The sequence below is a fragment of the Saccharomyces eubayanus genome, chromosome XII, assembly GCF_001298625.1.
Source record: "Saccharomyces eubayanus strain FM1318 chromosome XII, whole genome shotgun sequence".
Classification (NCBI taxonomy): Eukaryota; Fungi; Ascomycota; class Saccharomycetes; order Saccharomycetales; family Saccharomycetaceae; genus Saccharomyces; species Saccharomyces eubayanus.
Window position 1 is genome coordinate 158,995 of NC_030971.1, and position 26,593 is coordinate 185,587.

Consider the following 26,593-nt stretch of genomic DNA (forward strand, 5'->3'; position numbering starts at 1 on the left):
ACTTCGAGGAAGTCCCCTAATAGATCAAAATTGGCCATATTACCGAATTTTGTTAATCCTTCTAAAACGGACCCAATGAGCACCTGGGAACTGTTTTTCAAGATATTCAAGTATATAGTGAACACAATTTTCAAAATTTCTGATTGATTTTTTTCTCTCTCTTCTGCAGAGACAGCTTGTTCAGCGTTACGCATTTCTTCGTCGATTTGCTGCATCTCCTTTCTGGCTTTTTTTTGCTTTTTGGAAAGATGGACTCTATCTTTTTTCTTTAGTTTAGGGGCTCTAATCTGCTCTTCAGCTTTAGTATTAGGATCGTAGTCATGTAAAACATCCAATGATAATAACATATTCAAGACAGACTCTTCAACGTTAAAGCTTCTCGTTTTTAGTATCTTGCTAAAAATTCTGAGTATTTCGAATGAGATTAGGCCCTCTTCATCATCATTCAATAAAGTTTCGAATGTCTTGATTATTTGAATGGAGGTTGGATCTGTTGATATTCTTGGTTTACAAATTCTACGCAGCAGCAAAGTAAAGATATCTGTCCTAAAATTGAAATGCGACGCGGTCGAGATCAATTCTTTGGCAGCTTGAGTAGCCAAGATGCCTAATGAAACTTTGATAGGAGCAGCATTACTGGGGGTTTTGGAAAGGTTCTTCAATGTCTCGATGTAATTTTTATAGTTGTAAACCAACGAGTGCTCAAAATTTCTAAGCTTAGAAACTTCCTTAGAGACTTTTTCTTTTTTTTCGGTTTCACTTAGTGGCCTAATTCTATAACCTGGTATGATGCTCTTGAACACAGGCACCAGAGCTAACATAGAAAACTTACAAGTATTAGGATTTTTAGATTCTGCCATTTTACAAAGACGTCCTAATGCAGTTGTATTTTCTTCAGGCTCTTCCATAATTCTGGTAACTAAATCCGCAATATCTTCTTTTAACTTTATAATCTTTTCTTCTGTATCAGGTTCTTCTTCCTTTACCTCTTCTTCTTCATCATCTGATTTGCTGTCCTCTGAATCGTCGCTAACTTCGTCTACCTCTTCGTTTTTCTTAGGCTTTTCTTGAGCTTTATGTAGTGTTCTTTCAACTTTACCGTTAATTTTAATAGGTAACCCTTCCACAAGATCGGATGTATCAGAGCGATTCTTTCTGGGAATCATTTCGTATCCCTGTTCTTCTTCATCCCAGGATGTGCCATTCGTGTTATTTATGTTATTTTCATCTATATTATCTGGCACATTTTGGAAAGCACTACTTTCTAACAAGGAATCTTCCTGCTTTCTTTTCTTTGCAGTTCTTTCCTGGATACGAAATTGGGATCTGTTTCTCTTAGCCATTTTCCTAGTAATTTCTGTGACTTCTTATATCCTTGAATTGTGCACCCATGATTAAATACATAAAATCGTTAAGTAAATACTCTATATATGGCAGTTGAATTTGAGATGAGATAAAATTTTTCAGTGTTCGGGCATCGCAGAAAAGAAAAAAAAAAAAAAAAGAGAATAGAGTAAGAATGATATTGTACTATGAGGCATTGTGAGTAAACTACTCGGCGGAAATGGTAGACTCTTACTTATCACAGGAGGATGGAGTGATATATTGTTTTATGTATAACCAAGAAAAAGCGACCATCATATATAAAGAAGACTCTGTAGTAGGTGATTTCAGGAGTTCGTAACGTTTGCGATTCAACGTAGGAACTTCTGAAAGCTGAAAGCACCGCATTTCAGAATCCAAGTAATGCTTAAGCATTCCTTTTCACAGTCGTTGCTTTCCTAGTAGTATTTTTTTTGTAAAACTTCCATTTCGATTTTACTTTTTGGAAGTACTTTCGATGATTCATAAAAACAAAGACATCTTAATACCCGCCTTTCGTAGTTTAAAGTAAATGTACTCAGAGGACAAAGTAACGAAACTAAATTAAAACAGATATTTATTATGTAGATTTGTTGAAAAAGATATGCTTATCACTAGTATAGTAGTATTTTCACGGAACTTTTTTTATTCAAAAAGGTCTTCAAAACCTGACAGAGAACGACTGCATTCTCAAATGATAATATAGTATTATCCTTAGGATCCAGATAACTTGCATCAAGAATGATGTCCAATTTCTCTTTACCTTGAAATAGTAACTCTGTTTCCTCTATAATTTTTTGCATTCTTGTTGGCGTGGCAATGAAATAAAAAGAATCGTTACTATTTTTGGACTTTTTCGAGCTATCACCAAGTAAACGTTCCACAGTGGCTATATCGTCTTTCAGTTTGCTTTTGGAAAACAATTTAACACAGTTCTTACCACCATTCAAACTACGATAAACGTCAGCTACTCTAATATTGGACATTGAAAAGACAATCTTTTTTGGTGCCACAGAAAACTTTTGCATAAATGTTGAGAAATCAGTTAATTTACGTTCGGTGTCAAATTTTTCTGTAGAGAGGAAATCCTTTTTTTTAAAGTACAGTTCCTCCAATTCCAAAGCACTCAAGTCGGGGTTCTTTTCACGTATCAATGCTGTTAAATACTCAATAATTTTCTCAGGTGAACTTGTAGGAATCGATTTTCGTTGCGAAACAATATATTGACTTTCCTCCTTCTTTTTCTCGATGAACTTTGATTTTTTCTGCAGCTTTTTCTGTCTTTTGGACATTGGTCTTTCAGATTCACCTTCTGAGGTCTCCTTCACTTCTTTCTCATCCTCATCATCATCTTGTATAGGTCTCTTTTGTAATCCATCGTTACCATTAGCTTCGATTTCTACTTCCTGTTGAGAATCAAAATCATATACAAGGCCGTCATCTAAGTCATCTGGGTTGGACATCTTCACTTCGATTGGGCTATGAATTCAAGACAAGTGGTAGCCGACAACCAATTTTGATTATTAATTCTTCTTCTATGGTCATCTCAAAATTTTCATTTTTTTAGTAAGTACTAAAGAGTAATTAATGTTTGGGTGTCTTTGTATATTATATATATTAGAGAGCAAAAAGATTATTTAGTATATATTTTGCTATTGGTGATTAGTAAATGTACCTGAAGTTTCTGTTTTCAATATCAGTCAAATCCAAAAACTGGTACCTCTTTTTTTCTTGACCTTCTTGTTCCTTGTCACGTTTTTCGTTCTCCTTCTTGCAAATGTAACCAATGTATAATTGTAAAGGAACACAAACGCATTGAGTGACCAATAAGGCAATCTTTGCTGGGATGTAACGTGGAGCAGAATATGCTCTAAACATCTGTGGAGCGACAATGCAAGAAATGTTGTATACAATCATGGTGATAGCATTTCTAAACACCCTCTTTGTATAACCGGAGGTATTGCATGAATTCCAGATGTAAATATTGGTAATGACACATGAACCACTGTAAAGCAAGTACAACGCGAACAAGTTACCGATCTTATGAGACAATGGTAAACTGATGAGAACAATACAACCTATGATGGCTGGAATGTACATAGAAGTGGTTATGAGAGTGATGCGGCCCCAGCGGGACAACATTTGGGTTGTGATAAGAATGATCATAGCCGTAATGGCACCAATAGGCAATTGTAGTAATGCTGTTTCATAGTGGTCGAACCCAAAAGTACCGGTGATAGTCACCGAGAAATTACCGATAGCACCTGTAGAAATTTGAGAGCACGCGGTTAGTAATAACATTGGCCAGGTGAACTTATCGTGAAGGAATAATTCTTTGACCTGTTGCTTTTTGAATTTCTTTGTTTCCAAACCTGTTTGGTTAGCTCTGATATGCTCCACCACTTGGATTTTTTCTTCTTTGTTCAAGAACCAAGCATTAGTGACGTTATCAGGCAAGTATATGAACGTCAGAATACCAAATGCAACGGTGACCAAACCAACAACCAAAAACATAATTTGCCAAGAAGTGAAAGAAGTACCGTGGTAATGTAAAAAGCCAAAAGAAATCAGCCCACCCACAATGTAACCAGTACCAGCCTGTGTAGCCCAGAATCCGATTCTTGCACTCTGCTCAGACTTAGTATAGTACATACCGCTAATAGCGATACAACCAACAGCACTTGAGGATTCAAAGAGACCTAGAAGAGTACGGACAATCATCAGTGAGGCGTACGACTTACAGGCACAATGGCAGGCTAACACGATCCCCCAGATGGTAATAAACGAACCCAGGATTTTAGAGATAGGAAATCTCTGGATCAAGTACGTTACCACAGGTTCCATGAAAATATAAGCGGCAGAAAAGATGGTACCCAAATTAGAAAATTCGTCACCTTTCAAATGGTCCTTGATTCCCATGGATGCAGCGTAGTTAAGTAGAGCCTTATCCAAGAACATCAAAAGGTACGTACAGCATAAAAAGGGCAAAATGTAAAGATCCACCTTCCTCAGCACCTCCGGTTTCAGTTCATGAGCACCATAAAAGTTGGCCTCTTCGCCCGCCACGGTATCATCCTCGACTACTGTAGAGCCTTCATCGAGACCGTTCTGCTTCAAAAATCTTAAAGCAACATCTGCGTCCTCTACGTTGACATTTGAAGTAGTCACAGAGCAGCTGTCGCTGGTAGCAACCTTTTTCTCAATATCGACGGAACGTTCTGACATGTTTCTTCCTTACTGGTTTGCTGACGCTTTCGGCTCTCTTTGCCCACATAAAATCCACTGTCCCGATCTGCCTTATATACATGCACCCGTCAAGATGCTCATCGAGATGCTCATCACCATTTGCCAAGGCTGTCACCACCACATTTTTCGGACGGACTAATGACCATTCCTTTGGAGGAAACTCAAAGAGACCATATTAACTAAAGAGGATCGATAAGATATGCAAAAAAACACATTGCTGGACGCTGCTTGAGTCAACCGCACACCACCTGGTAATGACTACTGATTATCAGGAAGATCACCAAACTGGTCAATGCATCCGGCCTCCGCGCATCTACTAAGATGTGATATACTGGAAGTTCTCTAGATGTTTCGCACAGGGTCTGGGTGGTGCGTTTCTTGGTTATTGCGTACTTTTTCAAAATACGTAGAAAGTCTTGGTCTTATCTTATATAGGCCTATGTGGTTGCGTACGGAGCAAGTGGTAGTTGAGTGCGTGTGTAATAGGAACGTGTGGTAGAATGGCTCCTGCAGTAGTTTCGGAATCTGAAGAAGATGAAGACAAGGTCGCGGTCTCAAGAAGAAGCAAGAGACAAGTTCATTTCGATGGTTCGGGCAATGAACGTTTAGGCCAGCAACAGCAGCAACAGCAGCAGCAACAGCAGCGTTCTAGTCACAGGGATAAAGACAGGCATGCACAGCGGAAAAAGAAGAAGAGGCTCTCGAATAGGAATCTGCAGGGTGCTAGCGGAGGGTACGCCTGGGAAGACGAGATCAAGAGAAGTTGGGATCTCGTCAAAGTGGATGATGAAGGAGATATGGCCTCTCTTGTGGCCAGTATCGTAGAGGCCAGAAAGAAGCGTACCGCAAAGAGGAATATCACACCGTACCAGAGGGGTATCATCAGAAGTCTGATATTGACCTTGGATTGCAGTGAGGCGATGCTGGAAAAAGACCTGAGACCCAGCAGACATGCAATGATCATTCAGTATGCTATCGATTTTGTTCACGAGTTTTTCGATCAAAACCCAATTTCTCAAGTGGGTATCATCATAATGAAAAACGGGCTGGCACAACTAGTCAGCCAAGTGAGCGGAAATCCGCAAGACCACATTGATGCTCTGAAAGCTATCAGGAAGCAAGATCCAAAGGGAAATCCCTCCTTGCAGAATGCGTTGGAAATGGCAAGAGGTTTGCTACTGCCTGTCCCCGCCCACTGCACAAGAGAAGTGCTGATTGTATTCGGTAGTCTTTCCACCACTGATCCTGGCGATATTCATCAAACTATCGATTCGTTGGTGAGTGAGAAAATCAGAGTGAAAGTTCTGGGGTTATCAGCTCAAGTGGCCATTTGTAAAGAGCTATGTAAGGCAACGAACTACGGTGACGAATCTTTCTATAAGATTTTACTCGACGAGACCCATTTGAAGGAGCTATTCAATGAGGCTATTACTCCATTACCTGTTAACAAGATAAATAAAGGTTTCACACTGGTGAAGATGGGGTTCCCGACACGAATATTTGAAGATACTCCAACTTTTTGCTCATGCCACTCCAAACTGGTTTATGGTGGTTATTTTTGCCCAAATTGTCATAGTAAAGTCTGTTCATTGCCCACAGTGTGTCCATGCTGTGATTTGATGCTGATCCTCTCTACCCATTTAGCCAGATCATACCACCACTTAATGCCATTGAAAACGTTTACAGAAGTACCCACAACAGAATCATTTCGATCAGAAGATTGTTTCAGTTGCCAATCTAGATTCCCTATATTGAAAAATCACAAAAACGGTAATTTGTTAACAAGTTCTCGTTACCGCTGCGAAGATTGTGGAGAGGAATTCTGTGTCGATTGCGATGTGTTTATTCATGAAATACTTCACAATTGTCCCGGTTGCGAATCTAAACCTGTAATAACGTAATTAAGTTATACGCATAGTGTAATCAGTCATTCATCGTAAAGTTGAATGCGAATGGTAAAGGACCCAAAACTATAGTTAAGTAAGATCTACATGTTTCTATAAATAATCTCCCTCATCCCTCTTTAGTTTTTTGGAAAGAAATGCTGTTTATTTTCACCTATTAGCGTTCTAGTATACCTCTTACCCTTTTTCAAATTTGCTAGTTCCTTCAATAATAAAAAAAAATAAAATAATCGTACAATAATATTAATAAATAATAATTTCAGATAAATATCGTTACAGTCTATCATACCGTTTCTTCGCTTTGCATTCAACCCACGTTTATTTCTGAGTCGGCGAAAGATTTGAGTTTTTTCTTGCCGGACTATGTTTAGTAGGTGTAATAGGTGTGGTTTGTTTGAATGTATTGGAGTCATTATTGGAATGTGTGGTTGGTTTCTGTGGAGATTTGACCACTACGCTATCTGTCATCCTACTCTCTCCCTGTTTCCAGCCATCAAAATCAATCAGTGCTTGCATACAACCCCATTCCGTGATTTTTTTGCTCAGCCAATGTAAGTTCACCGGTTTCGTCAGGTAGTCGTTGCAACCAGAAACGAGAGCTTTCCTCTTATCCATTTGGGAATTGGATGCGGTCAGTGCTACGATGATCACTGGAGCCTGAGAAAACTTGCCGCAAGGCAATTTTTCATGATTTGGATGTGAATTATTGAGGCTTTTTTGAATGCCAATGCCATTTTGCTTTTCAAAATCTCTAATCTGTTTTGCAGCTTCTATACCAGATAGGACAGGTAATTGTAAATCCATGAAAATTAAATGCAAACCGCCTTCCTTCCAAATATTAACAGCTTCTTGGCCATTTTTGGCCAATTTATATGAAATTTTATGTTTCCTCAAAAAGGAACCTAAAATTGCTTGGTTTATGACGTTATCTTCAACAATTAAAACATTGATTTTTGGGAAAACCTTTTCGCTTGTGGTAGTGAAGAGATTTGGTAAGGGATCTGGTGGTGATGAAACTGCGAAGGGAGCATTATAAATTGAGTAATGTGGTGTTTGACTATTCGTCAATAAGGGTGATGTGGGCGTAACGTTGTCCTTTCTTCTTTGGCATTCTGTAAGGGGTTGATTAAGACCTACGCTGGATTCATCGAGAGGACCGCTTTCTTGTAAAAGAGATTCTGTATTAACTGCACGTTCAGAATGAAGGATGGTGTCAGAATCCGTGTATAGCACTGGTTTGTTTTGAAAATCCACCTCTCCCTTGTAACCCTTCGGTAACAGCAAAATAGCTTGCCAAGGTGACTCAGTATCCTTTTCCTCATCCTTCAATTCTTGTGAGGCCCTTCTTAATTGTTCTTCATCAGCTATTAGTTTGAATTCCTGAGGATTACTACTATTGTCTTTACCTTTTGAATCTGTTTCATCATTATCTGCTGATTTGGGGGGTTGCTCTCCAGGAAAAATTTGGTTGCCAAAGCCTTCAACAGATTGCATTGTTTGCTGTGAAATTTCTTCATTTGTGKGAACATAATCTACCACGTTCAAGATGTCTAAAGGGGGTATATCCTGGCGTAAATTAACATTTGAAAACACCAGCAAAGATTGTGACGCAGACTGAGAGCCCATGGTGCCGAATAATTCCTTGTATACGTTAATAGCTAATTCATCAGGTTCAAAGATGATTTTATAGCTAGAATCGCCAATAGGTTCTGTCGTGTAGTTTAAACCTTTCCTTACTAAAGGCCTGGCATATTTGTTTTTATTGTGTGGTGAGACGTACGTCAGACTTGTTGGCGTCATGATTTGATTGTCCGGATGAAATTTGGGGTAGGGTGAAACAGAGGCAAATCGCAGCAATGGACTCTTGGCTGTTGTTGGAAGTTGTTTCGGACTGGTAGAATAAGGCCTTTGCGGGCTTGGTGATGGTGCCTCGTTGGGGGAAAAATTTGGATTAATGGTCATTGGCGCTGTTGGCACAGCGCCAAAGACATCGTACAATGCACCTCTCTTCTGAGTAGGCTTTGGATGCTGGAGTACGTTCTTGTCTTTTGTGAAGTCTCTTGGGAGACTTGATGTTCCTGCTAATGGAACCATGGAATTTTTAGTGTTACTATAAATAGAAGCATTGAGGTTACTAGCGCTGCCACTACCATTATCCGGGCCACCGTTACCTGTCTTATCAGTTTGACTGCCAAATTTGGGGGTATATAGGCCTATAGCAATGGAAGCGTTGTCGTTGACTTCTCGCCATCGAGTTGAACTTAGTTTCTGGAAAAACCTACTCTTTAAATCATCAATAGTATCTATTTCATCGAATTGAATAGATATTGGCTGGTTTACTTCGTCAGTCGAGTTATCTATTCGTAGCCAAACCTTCCATAATAAAGCTGAATTGAGCATTCTTTACTCTCTCCTTAAACTTGCTTTATTTTTTGGTTCTAGACACTTTGAACAAAAAAATCGAAGAAAAGGCTTGAAACGGACGCTATTTTTGGGTCTAAAATTAAATTTAGATGTCTACTTTCTAATAAAAACAATGCCACCAACCAGCTTACTCCACCTCAGCTAGTTCCTATGCAATCGTCGTCGACAAAAAGACAACCAAGCCTATTTATAAATAACTATAGACAGTATTAAATCACTAGAAAAAAAGTCAAAAATTTCGATCCAGGGGCGTATTAGGGCTTGAGAAGGCTAAAAACTTCAGTTAGGGTAAATACAAGAATGTAGGGGAAAAAACCAGGAATATCATGCATTAATTAGGGCAAAACGCCAAAAAAAAAGAAACGCGTTCTTTAAAGGAATAGTAGTAATAGTAGAGGTGTATATGTATACACTTCAGGTCTAGGTGCCAAGGAAAGTAGGAGTATTAGAAGTGGCGGAATGGAAGTATATAAAGAACGGGTATCTACGTCCGCAAAAGGGGATGCTACGGCGAAGTACTTATTGCAGTATATCTTATCAGCAAGAGGTATTTGCCATGAAAATTCATTGATCCTAGCCCTAATGAGACTGGAAACTGATGCTTCGACGTTTGACGCGCAATGGTCGATCCAGCAGTGGATAGACAAGCTGAATGATCACATCAATGCCATAAATGTAAGACTAAACCTTCTGGGCTATAAGATCGTTCGAATTAACCATGGGATTGGTAGAAATGCAGTGACTATGAAAAACAGGAAGAATTTTGGGCTCTTCGAAAATAATGCAGCTGCTCGAGCCCATGGTGGTAGTGCACCGGATTCGCAAGTGACGGTACTGCCAGAGAGTAACCGATTTTTTGTCTATGTTAACTTGGCGTCCACGGAGGAGACCAAGTTAGCCACTCGGTTTAATCAAAATGAGATCGAGTTTATTAAGTGGGCCATTGAGCAATTCATGGTTAATGGGGAGACTATAATCAAGGGTCCGGCACTGGAGACCTCAGTCGTCGTGAAGGAGATCAACTGTATTCTCATGGCAGCCACGGGGAACTCCAATCTGCCGAAATGGGTTAAATCCTGTACTTTCACTGTGGGGTCCACGGATCTCTTACAGTTTCAAGAGTTGACGGCAATGGAGATTGAAGATTTGTTGCTCCGATTGTGTGAACTGAAATGGTTTTACAGAACTAGGGAGGGGAAGCTCGGCATTGATCTTCGCTGCATTGCAGAACTAGAAGAATACTTGACATCTACTTATAATTTAAACACTTGTCAAAATTGCCATAAATTGGTCCTTCAAGGCGTTAGATGCGGCCACGAATCGTGCCGAAATGAAAATAACGAAGACGGAGAGAACGGCCTACCCCAAATTTGGCACGTTGATTGCTTCAAGCATTATATAACACATGTAAGTAAAAACTGTGATCGTTGTGGTTCGTTACTAATCACAGATGGTGTATACGTTCTTTAAACTAAAAATTATGTTGTTCTGTGCTATTTACAAGACCTCTTTATACAAACGTTTTGAAAATACTTAAATCATTTTAATAACCTAAGAACCCAACTTTAGGCTTTGTACTACTTGTATTAGGTATATATGCAATCGTAATAACTCATTTTTCTTTACTTATACCCCTTTTCTCTAAAAAATCTTTGGCTTCGTTTATCTTGGTAGCCACAAATGGCGAACCACCCTTATCTGGATGGTTGGCTAACATGATTTTCCTATGGACTTCTTTCAATTTTTTCTTAGACAATGTGTTTTCTGTTAGATTTAGAATCTGTAAAGCCTCTTTAGAATTCATTTTTGGATCGAACCCGCCTTTTAAGAAAGAAGTAGCAGACTTCCCACCGTTTAACCGTTTCGATATCGATTTGTATGCACCGGCTGTGAAGTATAGGGTTAAAAAGGCCCCGAAACCTGTTAAAACAGGGTGTTCTCCCATGTAGTCCATAGCCTGGTCAAAATAAAGATCCATGCCAGCTTTCTGGCCTTGAAGGCTACCAGGGACGCTGGTGTTCAAGCCAGACCCACCAAGATCGACATTTGCGGAACCATTGACTTGACCAGGAATAGGTAGTTGTGGTGCTTCGATAGAGTTAGCGGTATTTCCTTGGGAGCTCATAGCGTTGTACGTGTGTACGTGTTTTACGTTTGTGTTTGTCCTTGTGTTATATAGAGGTGTGCCAATGACAACGTGCAGACCTTGCTGTTGTTCGCCCTTCTTCAACTTCAAGGGCTCACCGTTAAGTGAGTCCTAGATTGATTCAAATGGCTTTCGCAGTTGGTCCGATTTTCGCTGTTTTGGTTTTTTGCCCGCTCGCCTCGAACTCAGCGCAGTGAAAAATTTTCACTCTTGTCTTTTTAAAAAAAGTATTTCTAACCTCATCTCATCTCATCCCAACCCATCTCCACTTATAATAGTTGTTATTCTTTGATCAAGTTCCTAGAAGTTGAGTATCTCTATTTGTGTTTAAGAGTTATTACCATTTCAAGCGTGAGTTGTTGTTATTATTACTGCTGCACTCGTATTCACACATTTTCAGAAACCAAAAGAAAAAAAAAAAAACTTTATAAATAAGCAATGAGAATTTACCAATGTCATTTTTGCTCATCTCCATGTTATCCAGGTCATGGGATCATGTTTGTACGTAACGATGCTAAAGAATTCAGATTCTGTCGTTCGAAATGTCACAAGGCATTCAAGCAACGTCGTAACCCAAGAAAATTAAAATGGACTAAAGCTTTCAGAAAGGCTGCTGGTAAAGAATTGGCTGTGGATTCTACCTTGACTTTCGCCCAAAGAAGAAATGTTCCTGTTAGATACAACAGAGAACTAGTTGCCACAACTTTGAAGGCCATGGCCAGAATCGAAGAAATCAGACAAAAACGTGAAAGAGCCTTCTACAAGAATAGAATGAGAGGTAACAGAGAAAAGGACTTCTTGAGAGATAAGAGATTGGTCGAATCTAACCCTGAACTATTGAGAATCAGAGAAGTCCAAATCGCCAAGAATTTGGCCAAGGAACAAGAAAGAGCCGAATTAGAAAACCAACAAGAAGAATCTGAAGAAGAAGAAGAAGACATGGAAATTGACAGTGATGAAGAAGAAGAAGAACAATTAGAAAAGCAAAAGATCTTGCTAAAGAACAAAAGAAGAAATTCAAAGAAAATTGCTTTTTAGGTAAAACATGGACTAAAGCCTGTAAAAAACCAATAAACAAACAAAATTCTCTCTTTACTTTCTTTCTTATGCTTATTTAATGGGATAAATAAGAATCATCTGTATATTATTATTATTACATTACATCACATTACACAATAAATATTGCCAAGGGTCCTCTCACATTCTTATATAGTTTAAAAATCTCCCATATCGTAATATATAAAGCCTAGTAAACGTTTAGTCGAACTCTACGAATTAGAAATGTTTAGAAAAGTTTCACCGATTGGTGATCTGATAAATTCACAAAACTCGCAAACATCACTCTGAGATAAAATCTTGAAGTCGATAGTTTCAAAGATTGGCGGGCTTTGGTACGTTCCGTACCATAATCCAATTCGAATGTCAAGGATCTGTCCATTTATTAACATGGGATCGTCTTTATGAGCCGAAAACAATCGCTCGCTCATATATAGACTCATCTCTTCTCCACCATTTATTACACCAGAACAGCAAAGGTTCCTTACCACCATCTTACAGAAAAGGCCGTCAGTGCGTTCTTTATTACGCTCACAGAACAAGAAGTCTACTAACTGAACGACCATTCTAAATCTTTTAGATGATTGAATACGGTTGTGCTTCTTCTCGTCTCCATCATCAATACCATCAGTGATTTCGTACCTCTTTGCTAATGTTTTCAGGTGTTTCAAATCTACCACTAGCTGACTCATATAACAACTTCGTCCATAATCTTTTGTGTAAAGTGAACGGCCCTAAAGAAGGCCAGTGCATGTAATTGCAGCTCTCCCAATAAGAGTAGTACTTCATTTAGGGCCAAAGAAAAAAAAGAGACGTTAAAAGTAAACGGGAAAAAATAACGACAACTGCAGGATTTGAACCTGCGCGGGCAGAGCCCAAAAGATTTCTAATCTTTCGCCTTAACCACTCGGCCAAGTTGCCTTGTTACTATAAAAAAGTTAACCTTGAAACAGATACGGACACAAACGGTAACTGAGCACGAGACGCGCTCTCAAAACTACAATCCTATAAGCCACACTACTGAAACTGCTTAAGATACGCCAAGTCTGAAATAAGTTTGCTGTATTAAGAGTTCCTTCCCACTTCCTTTTGTAGCGTTCTGAAGTTGGAGTGTTACTGGCAAATATTTCCATCCGGGCTCACTACAAGCTGCTTTCTGTAGCCCTGCTTCTTATTCTGCCCTGCGCAACAGGCCCACGTGCAACATGCTACTGCACGGCGCATCAATTATGACCTTTGCGACTATTGCTACGCGCATCCATCGTTATTATGGTGATTCCCATTTGTTTCCCGTCTGTTGCGGCAGACCGTTTTTTCTCCTTGCAGTCTATCGAAAGAGTCTAGTGGCCGTCGGTAAGCGGTACATATACAGTTAGGGGTGGTCGCAATTCTACACAGTTAATAGCCACAGTAAAGTTTCGAGCAATACTGCTGTCACTTTACTAAGCTTCACTTCCCACTTCGCACGGTATTGTAGGGTATCTTGTACGAGGATCAGAAATGCTCGTTGTATACAGCGATAATTGTAATTAGCCGCCCAGGACGAACAATCCTTGGCGACAAAGGTACCTTGTAGATGTGAGATTTACTGTTGGAAACGTTAAGGTTTTCGTTCAACTCAGCAATGTCTGAGAGAGTTTGTACGAACTGTATATATACTTGTTTTTAAAGACGGAAGTTGATGATAATATAGTTTCCCCATTTCAAGGCAGTCTGCAAGCTATCCGTTTTGTTATTGACTTGTGCCCATGACAAATACCACTTGGCGTTACTGTTTGTATCTTCAGCAGTTTGTTCGATAGAAAGTAGCCCTCGGCTTGCAATCAAAACCGATTTACATATATAAAGTAATGGATACATAGTATACTCTAACACATTCTGCTCGCTTATACATCTCCTTCTGTCCATAGGACCGGTTTTTCTTTGGATGCATGCTTATCCTACTACTATCTACTCGTACATTTTGTAGGAACACGCCTTGCACATGCTTAAAAAAACCTATAAAAGGGCATGAGGAAATCAACGAGTTTACAAACCTATCAACCCTGTGTAAAGGGGGTAGCAAGAAAAAGTAGCTGACTACTTAAGCACGACTGCATCGGAAATGAAAGTCGGGATTATAATGGGGTCCGTCAGGACTAAGAGGGTGTGCCCCGAAATCGCAGCCTACGTGAAACGTACAATTGAAAACGATCAAAGCTTATGCAATCAAAATATAGAATTACAAATAATAGATTTGAACCAGGTTGCGCTACCTTTATATGAAGACGATGACGACTTGATTCCGGCTCAAGTAAAAGACGTGGATGGGTACGTGGACAGCAGGACCCGCTTGTGGAGCCGCACAGTTAGCTCATTGGACGTCTTTATCTTCGTTACACCCCAGTACAACTGGGGTTATCCAGCCGCTTTAAAAAATGCCATAGACCGTGTTTACCATGAGTGGCGTGGCAAAAGCGCCATAGTGGTAAGCTACGGCGGCCATGGTGGTGATAAGTGCAACCGTCAATTACAAGAGGTACTACAGGGATTGAAAATGAACGTCGTAGGTGGAGTCTCTATGAGTATCCCAGTAGGTGTTATACCGTTGCCAGAGGGGACGGTCCCCGGGTTTAGTGTATACAATGAAGAGATTTTGCAGTTAGTGGCTTCTTGCATTAAGAATACAAATAGTAGACAGTAGAGTTTGATGTTGATATTTTCAGGCCGAAAAGAGAAGATTGTGCCATTTCATCTGTTTGTGTGATGTAGAGGTTACTCCTTAACGAACATTGAGTTCCAAGTCTTCCTCAATGCTAATAGCTGTTGCTGTTGCAGATTGTTTATTACGCACTGTTATTCAGAGGGTTTTTTTTTCTTTGAGATTTATAAATATAGATGTATTAAATGGTAAGGTACGTTTTATATATAAAAAAGATGATATAGTATGATCTGAAAACCGGCCCGGTGTTCAAAGCAGTTTTTTAATATTCTTGTACATTGGGTATTTTCATCATATTGATTTTGACAAGGTTTCTTTTTCTCCTATATTTTGGAATATATGCATTCATATATGACCACGTTGTGACACGATCGAACCAAGCGACTTCCTCTTGTGCTACTTTCCTTGCAATACCAGGCACACCTCCTTGACGTTCAAATGCGATCCTTTCAGTCTCTCGTTCGAAGTCTCTTTGACAGAGTGCCAGGTATTTTTCCTGTTGATCAGGTTGCAATTGGAGGTATTGTTGGTAGGTGATCTCTTTGTAATGAACCGTCTTCATTTAAATATGCCTTGGGGCTTAACGCTTTTTTTCCTGTCTGCTCTAAGAGTCACTGCTTCAACAGGAAAATTCCTTTGACCAATTTTCTAAAAGCTCATTTTTATAGCTTTACTTCAAAGCATAACCTTTATCCCGCCTCGAGCTGACATCAACGACTTTACTAACCTGCCCTTTTTTCATTCCTCTCAGGCATATTTTGCCAATTAGTACGTAGGAAAAAAGGGTCCCAGTAAATGAATAGCGCCACACAATGGAATTAGGGGAAGGTCATTTTATTCGATATACACAGTTAACACTTTAGCCTCTTTTCAACATACCCAACACGTTACTCGAAGCAGTTTAGCACAAGGATTTACCAACTCTATTCCCGTTCTACTTAGGTAGTCGAGGATAACTTAAAGTGATTTCGGCACGTCAAAGCACATCGAGGTGCTAGCAAAATAGCAGAAATCCTTTCTCTTAAAGGACAAACATACAGTTTACGCAGTGCCGGTGTTGACCAACTTTCGCAATGACTGCAACGCCCAGAAAACCTTACGGGGTTAACCCTCTTTTCCCATGTTATTACCGAAACAATACGTACAAACCCGCTCTCTTTCTTGCCCAAATGCACAAAAGGTAACGCTGCCTCAACACACCCTTTGTGTTAAAGACCCTTTTTTCTTGGCAAATTTCCCACAGAAAACGCGGACAACAGTACGCGATGGCCGGTTTAGCCGCCTCTGCCATAGAGTTATTATTCATGGCTGAAAAAAGTGAGCTTCGAGACCTTTTGTCACCAGTCATACTTACATTTTAAGGGTATAGGGTCCAAAATTTGGACGAGAATGCATGATCGAGCATCCGGGCCCTGGTCATTGTGCATTGCCATTCTAAAAGGAGTTATAAGACTGAAAGAATTAAAGGACTAAATAGGTTACACTTTGCTTGGATCCAATCCTTTTTTGTAACAGTAGTACAGTTTGTTTGTTGAAAGAAAGATAGAGCAATAAAAAGCCAAGAAATCGCTATGAATATCAAAACTTTGTGCCATCAAGAGTACAAAAGAATTTCGATCCAATCATTGCTAAACCCGCTTGAGGAGGCAGTAACCGGTGAGAGTCTCCACTCTCATGTTATATCCGGTAATAAAGCCACTCCTGGGTCCTCACATACACATACAAAAAATGGGCCTGCAGCTCAACAGGATGTACAAAAGAGAAGAGGGATCACCAGAAAATGTCCCCAGTGCGATATAGTAAAAACTTCCCCGCAATGGAGAGAAGGTCCCAATGGAGAGGTCACGTTATGCAATGCCTGCGGTCTCTTCTATAGAAAAGTATTTTTGGTCTTTGGCAAAAGTTTAGCAAAGCGCTACTTCGATGAGATAAAAGGTGCCAGCGTAAAACGAAAGGTTCCTAGGAGCCTCTATGGAGTTATGAGAACACACTGAGAACATTTATTTATTCTCCCCCCAATTATTATATAATTCCCCTACGTTTATGTACTTATATATTTGTTTATTTTGAAAAAATAAGCCAAGATCAACCACTGAATAATACTAAACCAAAGAAAAACTGTCACTGTCCTGTAAATCAAGTGTCATGTTAATAATCGATTTTTTACTCCTCATTTTCAGAAGAAGGAATCATACCCCAAATCTCGCTAATATGCTACCTTATTGACTAGTATATATATAATAGTAGCTACAGATTTTCAGTGATTTTCGTGGCTGTGAACCGCGTGTTCCCCCACATACTTGTTTGAAAATCCATTATAAAGAAATGTGTACATAATTTTACATTATACCTTTCCTTACATGTATTAAAATAAAATCATGCAGGACTATTATTATAAAGAGTACACATCGAAGCGGGATAGCCCTCCCCAACAACCTACCCCCTCTATGATTCCATCACATTCTTATTCAAATCAAACCGTTGGATCCAGCATTACTTCCCTTGTTAAAATCATAATCGTCTTCATTTGCATTACCGGATTTGACAAAAAATTCGTCCCATACAGATCCTGAAGTGACCTGGAAAAGGATGTCCATAATATCTTGGTTATTGCTATTCATTTGGCTATTCACGGCAGGAGGTATATTTAAAGGATCGCCGTCATTTATAGTTGAATTATTTTCATTTACATCTGGCGCATCAGTTTGAGAAATATTGTACTTTTCTAATTCAGTGAAAAACTCTTCTAAAGGTATATCTAATGACGGTCTGTCTTCAATAGCAGTCTTTTCCAATCCCTTATGATCGAAAGTGTCGCCATCAAAATCAAGAGTTTTCGCTTTTTTTATATAAGGACTATGATTGAAAGTGCCCTTTGTTTGAGCAGTTAGAGTATTTGCGCCCGAGAAGGTTGCATTATCTTCACCAAATTGCATGAATTTTAGCTTCATCACAACTGATGATAAAATTTTGTAGCTAGTATAACAATTTCTTGCAGATTCGCAGAAACCTATTAAATTCTTTAAAACTGTCAACACTTTCTCAGTGTACTCGGCCACTTTTTCATGGGTGTCATTTATGCTGTTTTTTGAATAGAAGTTTACATAAAGGTAAGTCATACCTGTCATAAACATATTATGAACGGCCACCCAAGTATAACCAATTTTTTTATTGACACAGAGATTGTAAAAGACATCTATTGTGCCCTTTGTACTCTTGAGAACAATTTGGAAGGCCGTTTCATTTAAAGTAGGACACTTCGGAGAAAGCCCGTAGAGAATACTCTTCGAGTAATGATAGTTCAAATCAAACCAAATGCTATTGAATTTACAATTCATTATATCGAAATTTTTAGGAACGTCCACTTGAAACCAATGTTCCAGTTCATTATAGGTCTCAATTCGCCAACTCTCGAGGTCGGTAAATTTCCTTGGCAATTCTGCACCGGGTGCGTAAAGTATCCTCACGATATTGGCTTGAATCCTTCTGATTTTATACATGGCCAAGGCAATAACCTTAGAGGACGGATTCGGGTTAGGCAAATCTGAATAATCATCAACGTCTAAATTCGTTAGCGTGATAAACGAATCATCCAGAAGGCTAGGGTATCTAGTAGTAATGCTTTCTTCAGGAATACCAAAGGGTCTACCGAAGTAAGAACAAATTTGTCGATCCAAGGAATAAACACACCAAAAAAGTCGCCTGCGAATCTCTCTCGTAAATGCATCATAGTTTTTGTTGATTTTTTCTGAGTGTAATCCTAAATCAACAGTCAATCTCAGTACAGAACCCATAGTATACCAAACACCTGGAATATTTGGTCTCATTATCGAGTAAATTACCATCAACATAGTGCCTGCCAATGCTTCCAGTCTGTCTGAAGATGAGAATAAAGATGTGGTATATTTGGTAGCACGCCTTTTATATGTAGCCACAATAGTGATATCTGACTTAAGTACTTGCGTAGCGTGACCAATAGCAAAAATGATGTTTAAAAAAAAATAAGGTATATGGAGTTTTGTTGGCAGTTCAATAACTGAACTCATGTTATCTTTTTGTAAAAACTTCCAGGTTTCATACCACGGGACATCCTTAGAAGAATATATTTCAATTTTGTTGTCATTGTTTTCGAGCTTTGGATCGGTACGTGCAGCGAAGGTACTCGTGATTGGAATTTCAAAATCTGTATTAATATTCGTTTTGTCAGAAGCCAATGTAATATCGGGATTCCAGGGCCCGTAAATTGGTTCAAAGTACTTTTTCAAAAACAGTTCTCTATGTAACAAAGGCAGTTGTGAATTAGTGTCTATAAAAAATCTGGATATCATATTTTCAGCAATATGACGAGGGGGAAGTTCTAATGGATCGAACTGGGGATTGTTTTCCGCCTCCGCGTATTCGTTATACTTCTGCTCCCTTTGCTTAATGTCTTCATCAAGTATGTCATCTCCCGAATCTTGTCGGAAATTAGTGGCTGTGAATACCAACCTTGCAAATGATATACCCGACGAGTCTCCCAAAAAAGAGTTAAAACTACTTTCTTTCATAGCAGCCAATGCGCTGATCTCTTTATTAGATTGGTGCAGTTCTTCAGCTCTCGCGTTGGAAGTCATCGGACTACCGGTTTCTGGTAATAAAGCGTTGTTATCTTCGTTGATGGGGTTTATTGGAAACTTCTTTTGCTCTTCATGTATGTCTGGTGGGGTTTCTAAACTTTTGACATCTGAAGCTGAAGGTTTCATTGAATGCCCTTTTTGAACTAAATAGTCTGCTAATAAACCGTCATATGGTAGCAACCCCACTTGGCCCAAAGATGCGACTGAATCATATTTTCTTGGGTCACAAGGCTCATCTTCACTTGTTGCAGGGATGTTGCTCCGCACTTGCATAGGATCTACACCACATTCTTTCAACATACGCATCATAGCAGTCAATCTATCCTCGAGAAAAAAAACATAAGATCTGGGCACATCCTTTCCTGTGGCCGGGTCTAAGGAAACACAAGGTACCTTTAGCTTTGCACACCTTTTGCAGCTGGGGAACTCCTGATCACACTTGATCTTTTTCTGCCGACATCGTTTACATGCAGTTCTTGATTTGGAAATTCCTATATTAGGAGAATCACCCTTTTTTGGCAAATGAGTTATACTATTTTTTTTGTTGGCAGGTTTCTTCTGTTTCATGGCTAAATCCTCATCCCATATGGTGTTATATATTCTACACTGTCATTAGAATGCTAACAAACGAGCTAGCCTTTTTTAATAGCTAAAATTTTTCACTTTTTGGCTATTGTGAATATTCAAGCTCATCGCGCTAAAAAAAAAAAAAACTGTAAATGTCAACTTTGAAATGTGAAAACAAAGGATACGCAGCAAAACAGAGGCCCAAACTGAAAGAAGAGGAACAATTGACTGATAAAATATGAAATTAGGTATCATTCCCTATCAGGAGAGTACCGATATTGTATACAAAAATGCTTCCCAAGATCAGCAAGAACAAAAGAGACCCAATTTACCACAGTTAGACGTAACGCACCAAGTCGAATCATCAGTCCAAAAAACAAATATTAAATTTGTACGCACAGAGGATATCCCACTGAATCGAAGGCACTTTGTGTATAGGCCGTGTTCTGCAAATCCGTATTTCACCACTTTAGGTTATGGTTGTACAGAATACCCGTTTGACCATTCTGGAATAAGCGTGATGGATAGATCAGAAGGGTTATCAATAGCTCAAGATAGAAATGACTTGGTTAGTGTTCAGGACCAATACGGCTGGCGTTCAGCAAGAAGCGACGTCTGTATCAAAGAAGGGACGACATATTGGGAAGTGGAAGTGATTCATGGAGGCAATGACAAGCCCACACCAGGAGATGATGGTTCAGTAAGTGAAGTGCAAAATGGTTCATATGAAAAGAGACGCAAGCAAGTGAATGACACCCCCCATCTACGATTGGGGGTTTGCAGAAGAGAGGCCAGTTTAGAGGCTCCCGTTGGATTCGATGCGTACGGGTATGGTGTTAGGGATATTTCGTTGGAGTCCATTCATGAGGGGAAACTGAACTGCGTTTTGAAAAACGGGTTGCCATTGAAGGAAGGTGATAAAATCGGATTTCTATTGAAGCTCCCCAGCATTCAAACGCAAATTGAACAAGCTAGAGAATTTACCAAAAGAAGAATTCTTGCCTTAGATTCACATATGGACTCAATGAATGAACCGTGGAAAGAAGATACTGAAAACGGGCCTTCGAGGAAAAAATTGAAACTGGAGACAACAAACAAGGAATTCCAAAGGGCGTTACTAGAAGACATTAAATATGATGATGTTATTCGCGACCAAATCGCCATCAGGTACAAAAATCAGTTATTCTTCGAGGCCACTGATTACGTAAAAACTACGAAACCGGAATACTATTCTTCTGATAAAAGAGAAAGACAGGACTACTACCAGCTGGAGGAGTCCTTCTTGGCAATATTTCAAAACGGTAAGTACATCGGCAAGGCATTTGAAAACCTGAAACCGTTTTTACCACCATTCAGTGAACTACAATACAATGAAAAATTTTATCTTGGATACTGGCAACATGGTGAAGCTCATGAAGACACCAATGAAAAAGGTATACCCAGCGCAAAGAAAAGAAAACAGCAAAAGAAGAAAGGTTTAATTCTCAGAAACAAGTACGTACATAACAACAAACTAGGATATTATCCGACAATCAGTTGCTTCAATGGCGGAACAGCCAGGATAATCACCGAAGCAGATAAATTAGAGTATTTGGGTCAAATCCAATCGAACTATTGTGCTGGAAAGAATTTACAAGTTAACACATTGGATACACTATACAAAGAACAAATAGCCGAAGACATAGTTTGGGACATAATCGACGAATTAGAGCAGGCTGCTTCAATTTGATAAACCAGCACAGGGGAAAAAGGGAGTATCGAAAATGCGTATTTTACATATAGTTATACATTCATAAAGACAAGTTCATAGTCTGTATCTTCTTCAAATTCTGAAAGTGTCAGGACATCACCACTTCGTAATTCTATATACCTGGCCCTAGGCACTACAACGTTGTTCAAACAGGTACCGTTGGAGGAGTCCAAATCCATGACATAGCATTTCAAAATATCATGGACGCTCCTAAACTGGATAACGCAATGTTGCTTCGAAGATGTTTCTTCTGGTATACCTATATCTGCGACCACCGTCTCCTTTCTATCGTCCGAATCTGCATCCAAACTGCGACCCAACTCACGACCAACCAAAAAACAACTCCTGTCGTTCAATTCATATCTTTTCCATACGGCTTTATCCTTGTCATTCTTCCTATACACTAAAAGTTCGTAAACTGTCCTATCTCGCGGATCTAAGTCCAGCTTATCCATATATTTATCGGGAGAGATAGCATCCTGTGGTTCCACGTGCTTTAAGGCTATGCCCTCTTTATTGTTCGACTCCAATTCTAGCAGCCCTGAAGGTCTGAAATCAGGCAATATATCAACGTATTTAGGCTTAAATTTTTTGCTATCTTGATCATGGTACCTCCTATCCAAGGGCCTCTTGCGTCTGTGGAACATTTCTATGCACAAGTTCGAGTTAAAGACGGGATATCTGCTAATTGATCGAGCTTATAGCGGCCATTATGCATCACATTGTAGGCATGATTGTAACAAGCCCTTATTGCTAGCCATGTGAAAAGAAAACAAAAAAAGAAAAGAAGAGAAAAAAAGATCAGTATCAATAAAAAAAAACACTATTTCGAGCTGAGATGAGACGAGATGAACCGGATTAAGAACACAATCGCTGTCGCTAAGAGGTTGAAACTAAGCAGTATTATGACCAACTCAGAATTACCAAGCATTTTCAATGGCACCGTTGATCTGGGGATTATCGGTGGCACAGGTCTATATAACCTGGACTGTCTAGAGCCCATCGCATTGCTGCCACCCATGGTGACACCCTGGGGTATTACATCGTCTCCAGTCACGATTTCACAGTTTGTTGGTACCAACAGCCATTTCCACGTTGCCTTTATCGCCAGACATGGTGTCAACCACGAATATCCACCCACTAGAGTTCCATTCAGGGCCAACATGGCTGCGTTGAAGAACCTAAACTGTAAAGCCGTGCTTTCATTCAGTGCCGTGGGGTCGTTGCAGGCCCACATCAAGCCCAGGGATTTTGTTTTGCCGCAACAAATAATTGACAGAACCAAGGGCATAAGACACTCATCGTACCTCAACGACGAAGGCTTGGTGGGCCATGTTGGATTCGGACAACCATTTTCTGAGAAATTTGCAGAGTACATCTACCAGTTCAAGGATGCGATAACAAACCCCGAATCCGAGGAGCCATGCCACTTGCACTACGACAAAGACATGACCGTAGTCTGCATGGAAGGCCCACAATTTTCCACGCGTGCTGAGTCCAAGATGTACAGGATGTTTGGTGGTCATGTTATTAACATGAGTGTTATCCCTGAAGCAAAACTAGCCCGTGAGTGTGAACTGCCTTACCAGATGGTTTGCATGTCTACCGATTATGACGCATGGAGAGATGAGGCAGAGCCTGTCACCGTGGAAACCGTTATTGGTAACTTGACTAACAACGGGCGTAATGCGAACCTCTTGGCCTCCAAGATCATTGTGTCCATGGCCAAGGAAATACCAGAGTTCATGCACAGCGGCGATGGGCTACGCGGTTCCATCAAGAAATCTATCTCCACCAAACCGGAAGCCATGTCCAAGGACACGCTAGAGAAATTGAGATACTTATTTCCTGATTATTGGTAGATAACACCAAACCTATGTAGAATACAAAAAGGGAAACAAATATATAGCTATAGAAGTTTTATTTTTTTATATTTTTTTTCTTGGAGTTTGTGAATTCATCATGTATGCGTATTTACTACTTGGAATGTAGCCCTTTCTTATTACAGGGGTGTGCGGCGAGTCACTGTTGTTAACCGTTCTCAATAGAGTGCCGCTGGTAGCTTGGCCTCTTTGTAGACTGCCAAAAACGTTGCTTGTTAGTAAGGAGTGGGGTTGCAGTTTTGCCTGGTCCGCTGTTTCCCTTTGTCTCGCCTTTAGAGGCGTCTCTAGGCCCTTGAAGAGATATGCTGGATGGTTAGTGCTAGTTTGAGGAATATGCGTTTTGTCTTGTGCCAATTTTTGAGCCTTGGCGGTGGGCACGTAATGAGGCTGCTGCTGTGCTCGTTGTGGCGTCTCGCCGTCATCAGAGGACGGCGTATCCACACCCAGGAGCTTTCTTTGCCTTTTGGTCAGGCTCAAATCGGCGATTTTGACGGTGGACAAAAGCTTCCACAAGGAGAATAGAATGTTCAGCGAGATCACTAGCTGGCACACGTAGTCGACAAGTTCCGCCGTCAACCAACTGAACGTCGAGTAGTACACGGTGTTGGCCTGCTTCACCGCATGGAACGTGAGCAGGTATAGATGGAGCCGGGACAACCTGTTGCAAAATTGCGCACCAACATGAGTGTTGTCTCGGAAGAATCTGATGAACTTCACCAGCAGGTTCCAAAGCGCAAATGCAATCGCGTTTGCAATGATCCTCTGCGTCTCCAGCTCCTTATTGACCGTTCGCCGGGACAGCTCTTTGAGCACAGGACTTTCGAAGTTGCCCAACTTGAACACTGGTGTGGTACTTTGCGTTTGCGATGAGGGTTTCGTGCGGTCTGTGCCTTGTAGCAACTCCGACACACCGTTGTTGTCCAGGGCCAATTGGCCCGCTTGTCTTCTCATAACTCTTTGCTTCTACTGTAATTCTACTATGTAATACCAAGCCTATAGTACCACGAAAGCCCTTTTATCCACTATAACCTTTTTCATTACTATTATTACCTATTGAATATAATTTCTTTTTTTTCCTTCTTCCTTTTCTTTTCTTGCCCTCATTTGCCCTAAGAAAACCAAAAAACCCTATAATTTATGAAAAATTTCTGAACACCAAACCTAACTGAAACTACAATAAACCCTCACAAAAAAGAGGGTCCAACCCTCTTTTCTTTTTTTGGATTTTTTTTAAGACAACTTTAGCATTCAAGGTTAAGGAACTGATAGAAGTAGGCCTTTGGAAGGAGTGGACAGTGGCACTTCGTTCAAATAGACTCTTTAATTGTGGGGGTTATTGACCTAGCTTCGTTTTTTTGTTTTCAAAGGTTCAACATCTTCTTTTTTTGAAGTGCCTAAGCAGACCCACGAAGTATCGCTTAAATTGTATCTTTTTTTCTGTTCTCCCCTTTAAAGAGAACTTCGACTAGAATAGATTTGTCTTCGAGTGAAGTGTCGCCTTTTTCAGTTCTGCCGTTTGATTCTCCAGCGTGAGACAACAAGAACTAAGTGAACCGCTGCTTTCCCCCTCTATCTGAGAGTTTAGGGACCGTTTTCCGGATAATCATCAGATGGGATTTATAGCAAATATACTGTGCTGCTCTTCAGAAACCTCCAGGATTCGCCGTCAACACCAACAACCAGAAACCCGCCTTAATCACAGCCACACTCACCGCCAGAAACAAAGCCGAAAGCAAAAAGTTACTCCAGACGTTGATAAGATGCAATATTCCACACCGGAGATCCTGATACCCAGTTCCGATTCAGGAAGTAACGTAGATGCCAAGACTAACCACGATAACGGAACCAGAAGACTGGGGCTCTTATCGAGAAACGAGACCCACGAGACCCATGACTCGTACGACGAGGAAAAAGAATACGAAGATTGTAACGAGGGAGACGTGGAGATGACCGATGTCAACAATGCCGGTCAAGACGAGGCAAAAGAGAAGGAAGATCATGTTGTTCACGAATATAACGTCGACGCGGACAGAAACTCGAGCCTTGTCGACGAAGCTCCACAACAGAACCAGTATCAGGTTGACCAAGAAACTATAGACCCGCAGTATCTGGCCAGCAGCACCGATATCAATTTGAACTTGACGCCAACCCTAGAGGAGGACTTTCCAGATTTGATGCAATTGCAACCAGAGCAGTACCATGCCCCTGGCTACGACACTCTATTGCCACCCAAGCTGCAGCCATTTCAACAGAAGAAGTGCCTGATCTTGGACCTTGACGAAACTTTGGTACACTCTTCCTTCAAATATCTGCACACCGCCGATTTCGTTTTGCCCGTGGAGATCGATGACCAGGTCCATAACGTCTATGTTATCAAGAGACCGGGCGTGGACGAGTTCTTGCACAGAGTGAGTCAACTTTACGAGGTTGTCGTCTTCACTGCCAGTGTCTCGAGGTACGCAAATCCCCTTTTAGATACACTGGATCCCAACAGAACCATCCACCACCGGCTTTTTAGAGAGGCATGCTACAACTACGAAGGTAACTACATCAAGAACCTATCACAGATCGGCAGACCGTTGTCGGAAACAATTATCCTAGACAACTCACCGGCTTCCTATATCTTCCACCCACAACATGCTGTTCCAATCTCTTCTTGGTTTTCAGACACTCACGATAACGAGTTGCTGGACATCATCCCCCTTTTAGAAGACCTTTCAGCAGAAAATGTGTTGGACGTGGGCAGTGTGTTAGATGTAACGATATAAGATGTGCAGCAACATAAAAAGCAGGCTCTTTTTATTTTTTTTTCTCCCCATTATGTGTTTGATCGAACCCACGATTTTCATTTTTATACAGAAATCTCACCGGATATTTATAAACTAACGAACTAATATTGGTTATTATTACATGTATCGATTGTACTTTACGTGTAACA

The 26,593-nt window shown here is 40.3% G+C and overlaps 17 protein-coding genes and 1 non-coding gene across 18 annotated transcripts; 8 read left to right on the forward strand and 10 right to left on the reverse strand.

The window, feature by feature from the left end:
• Nucleotides 1–1,976: 1,976 nt before the first annotated feature.
• Nucleotides 1,977–2,825, reverse strand: CMS1 (Cms1p; the record flags this gene model as incomplete). Its single annotated transcript, XM_018366596.1, has 1 exon — nt 1,977–2,825. One exon carries the CDS (start codon nt 2,823–2,825, stop codon nt 1,977–1,979), a length of 849 nt encoding a protein of 282 aa, XP_018220435.1.
• Nucleotides 2,826–3,024: 199 nt separating this feature from the next.
• THI73 (Thi73p) lies at nt 3,025–4,587 on the reverse strand (the record flags this gene model as incomplete). The annotated part of the gene is made up of 1 exon (XM_018366597.1): nt 3,025–4,587. The coding sequence occupies one exon, from the start codon at nt 4,585–4,587 to the stop codon at nt 3,025–3,027; it is 1,563 nt and encodes a 520-aa protein (XP_018220436.1).
• Nucleotides 4,588–5,108: 521 nt separating this feature from the next.
• SSL1 (TFIIH/NER complex subunit SSL1) lies at nt 5,109–6,509 on the forward strand (the record flags this gene model as incomplete). Its single annotated transcript, XM_018366598.1, has 1 exon — nt 5,109–6,509. The coding sequence occupies one exon, from the start codon at nt 5,109–5,111 to the stop codon at nt 6,507–6,509; it is 1,401 nt and encodes a 466-aa protein (XP_018220437.1).
• A 321-nt stretch (nt 6,510–6,830) lies between these two features.
• SSK1 (mitogen-activated protein kinase kinase kinase SSK1) lies at nt 6,831–8,912 on the reverse strand (the record flags this gene model as incomplete). The annotated part of the gene is made up of 1 exon (XM_018366599.1): nt 6,831–8,912. The coding sequence occupies one exon, from the start codon at nt 8,910–8,912 to the stop codon at nt 6,831–6,833; it is 2,082 nt and encodes a 693-aa protein (XP_018220438.1).
• Nucleotides 8,913–9,395: 483 nt separating this feature from the next.
• Nucleotides 9,396–10,406, forward strand: NSE1 (Smc5-Smc6 complex subunit NSE1; the record flags this gene model as incomplete). The annotated part of the gene is made up of 1 exon (XM_018366600.1): nt 9,396–10,406. The coding sequence occupies one exon, from the start codon at nt 9,396–9,398 to the stop codon at nt 10,404–10,406; it is 1,011 nt and encodes a 336-aa protein (XP_018220439.1).
• A 142-nt stretch (nt 10,407–10,548) lies between these two features.
• PAM18 (Pam18p) lies at nt 10,549–11,061 on the reverse strand (the record flags this gene model as incomplete). The annotated part of the gene is made up of 1 exon (XM_018366601.1): nt 10,549–11,061. The coding sequence occupies one exon, from the start codon at nt 11,059–11,061 to the stop codon at nt 10,549–10,551; it is 513 nt and encodes a 170-aa protein (XP_018220440.1).
• Nucleotides 11,062–11,520: 459 nt separating this feature from the next.
• Nucleotides 11,521–12,120, forward strand: RLP24 (ATPase-activating ribosome biosynthesis protein; the record flags this gene model as incomplete). The annotated part of the gene is made up of 1 exon (XM_018366602.1): nt 11,521–12,120. One exon carries the CDS (start codon nt 11,521–11,523, stop codon nt 12,118–12,120), a length of 600 nt encoding a protein of 199 aa, XP_018220441.1.
• A 230-nt stretch (nt 12,121–12,350) lies between these two features.
• On the reverse strand, nt 12,351–12,830 carry TEN1 (Ten1p; the record flags this gene model as incomplete). The annotated part of the gene is made up of 1 exon (XM_018366603.1): nt 12,351–12,830. The coding sequence occupies one exon, from the start codon at nt 12,828–12,830 to the stop codon at nt 12,351–12,353; it is 480 nt and encodes a 159-aa protein (XP_018220442.1).
• Nucleotides 12,831–12,977: 147 nt separating this feature from the next.
• Nucleotides 12,978–13,059, reverse strand: DI49_3538. Its single transcript has one exon. It is a non-coding gene; the product is annotated as a tRNA-Ser (tRNA).
• A 1,183-nt stretch (nt 13,060–14,242) lies between these two features.
• On the forward strand, nt 14,243–14,821 carry LOT6 (flavin-dependent quinone reductase; the record flags this gene model as incomplete). Its single annotated transcript, XM_018366604.1, has 1 exon — nt 14,243–14,821. One exon carries the CDS (start codon nt 14,243–14,245, stop codon nt 14,819–14,821), a length of 579 nt encoding a protein of 192 aa, XP_018220443.1.
• A 280-nt stretch (nt 14,822–15,101) lies between these two features.
• Nucleotides 15,102–15,401, reverse strand: DI49_3540 (uncharacterized protein; the record flags this gene model as incomplete). The annotated part of the gene is made up of 1 exon (XM_018366605.1): nt 15,102–15,401. One exon carries the CDS (start codon nt 15,399–15,401, stop codon nt 15,102–15,104), a length of 300 nt encoding a protein of 99 aa, XP_018220444.1.
• Nucleotides 15,402–16,410: 1,009 nt separating this feature from the next.
• GAT3 (Gat3p) lies at nt 16,411–16,833 on the forward strand (the record flags this gene model as incomplete). The annotated part of the gene is made up of 1 exon (XM_018366606.1): nt 16,411–16,833. The coding sequence occupies one exon, from the start codon at nt 16,411–16,413 to the stop codon at nt 16,831–16,833; it is 423 nt and encodes a 140-aa protein (XP_018220445.1).
• A 474-nt stretch (nt 16,834–17,307) lies between these two features.
• On the reverse strand, nt 17,308–20,022 carry PPR1 (Ppr1p; the record flags this gene model as incomplete). Its single annotated transcript, XM_018366607.1, has 1 exon — nt 17,308–20,022. One exon carries the CDS (start codon nt 20,020–20,022, stop codon nt 17,308–17,310), a length of 2,715 nt encoding a protein of 904 aa, XP_018220446.1.
• Nucleotides 20,023–20,260: 238 nt separating this feature from the next.
• Nucleotides 20,261–21,751, forward strand: BRE2 (Bre2p; the record flags this gene model as incomplete). Its single annotated transcript, XM_018366608.1, has 1 exon — nt 20,261–21,751. The coding sequence occupies one exon, from the start codon at nt 20,261–20,263 to the stop codon at nt 21,749–21,751; it is 1,491 nt and encodes a 496-aa protein (XP_018220447.1).
• Nucleotides 21,752–21,804: 53 nt separating this feature from the next.
• PML1 (Pml1p) lies at nt 21,805–22,419 on the reverse strand (the record flags this gene model as incomplete). The annotated part of the gene is made up of 1 exon (XM_018366609.1): nt 21,805–22,419. One exon carries the CDS (start codon nt 22,417–22,419, stop codon nt 21,805–21,807), a length of 615 nt encoding a protein of 204 aa, XP_018220448.1.
• A 201-nt stretch (nt 22,420–22,620) lies between these two features.
• MEU1 (S-methyl-5-thioadenosine phosphorylase) lies at nt 22,621–23,634 on the forward strand (the record flags this gene model as incomplete). Its single annotated transcript, XM_018366610.1, has 1 exon — nt 22,621–23,634. One exon carries the CDS (start codon nt 22,621–22,623, stop codon nt 23,632–23,634), a length of 1,014 nt encoding a protein of 337 aa, XP_018220449.1.
• A 66-nt stretch (nt 23,635–23,700) lies between these two features.
• Nucleotides 23,701–24,606, reverse strand: POM34 (Pom34p; the record flags this gene model as incomplete). Its single annotated transcript, XM_018366611.1, has 1 exon — nt 23,701–24,606. One exon carries the CDS (start codon nt 24,604–24,606, stop codon nt 23,701–23,703), a length of 906 nt encoding a protein of 301 aa, XP_018220450.1.
• A 659-nt stretch (nt 24,607–25,265) lies between these two features.
• PSR2 (putative phosphatase) lies at nt 25,266–26,423 on the forward strand (the record flags this gene model as incomplete). Its single annotated transcript, XM_018366612.1, has 1 exon — nt 25,266–26,423. One exon carries the CDS (start codon nt 25,266–25,268, stop codon nt 26,421–26,423), a length of 1,158 nt encoding a protein of 385 aa, XP_018220451.1.
• Nucleotides 26,424–26,593: the final 170 nt, after the last annotated feature.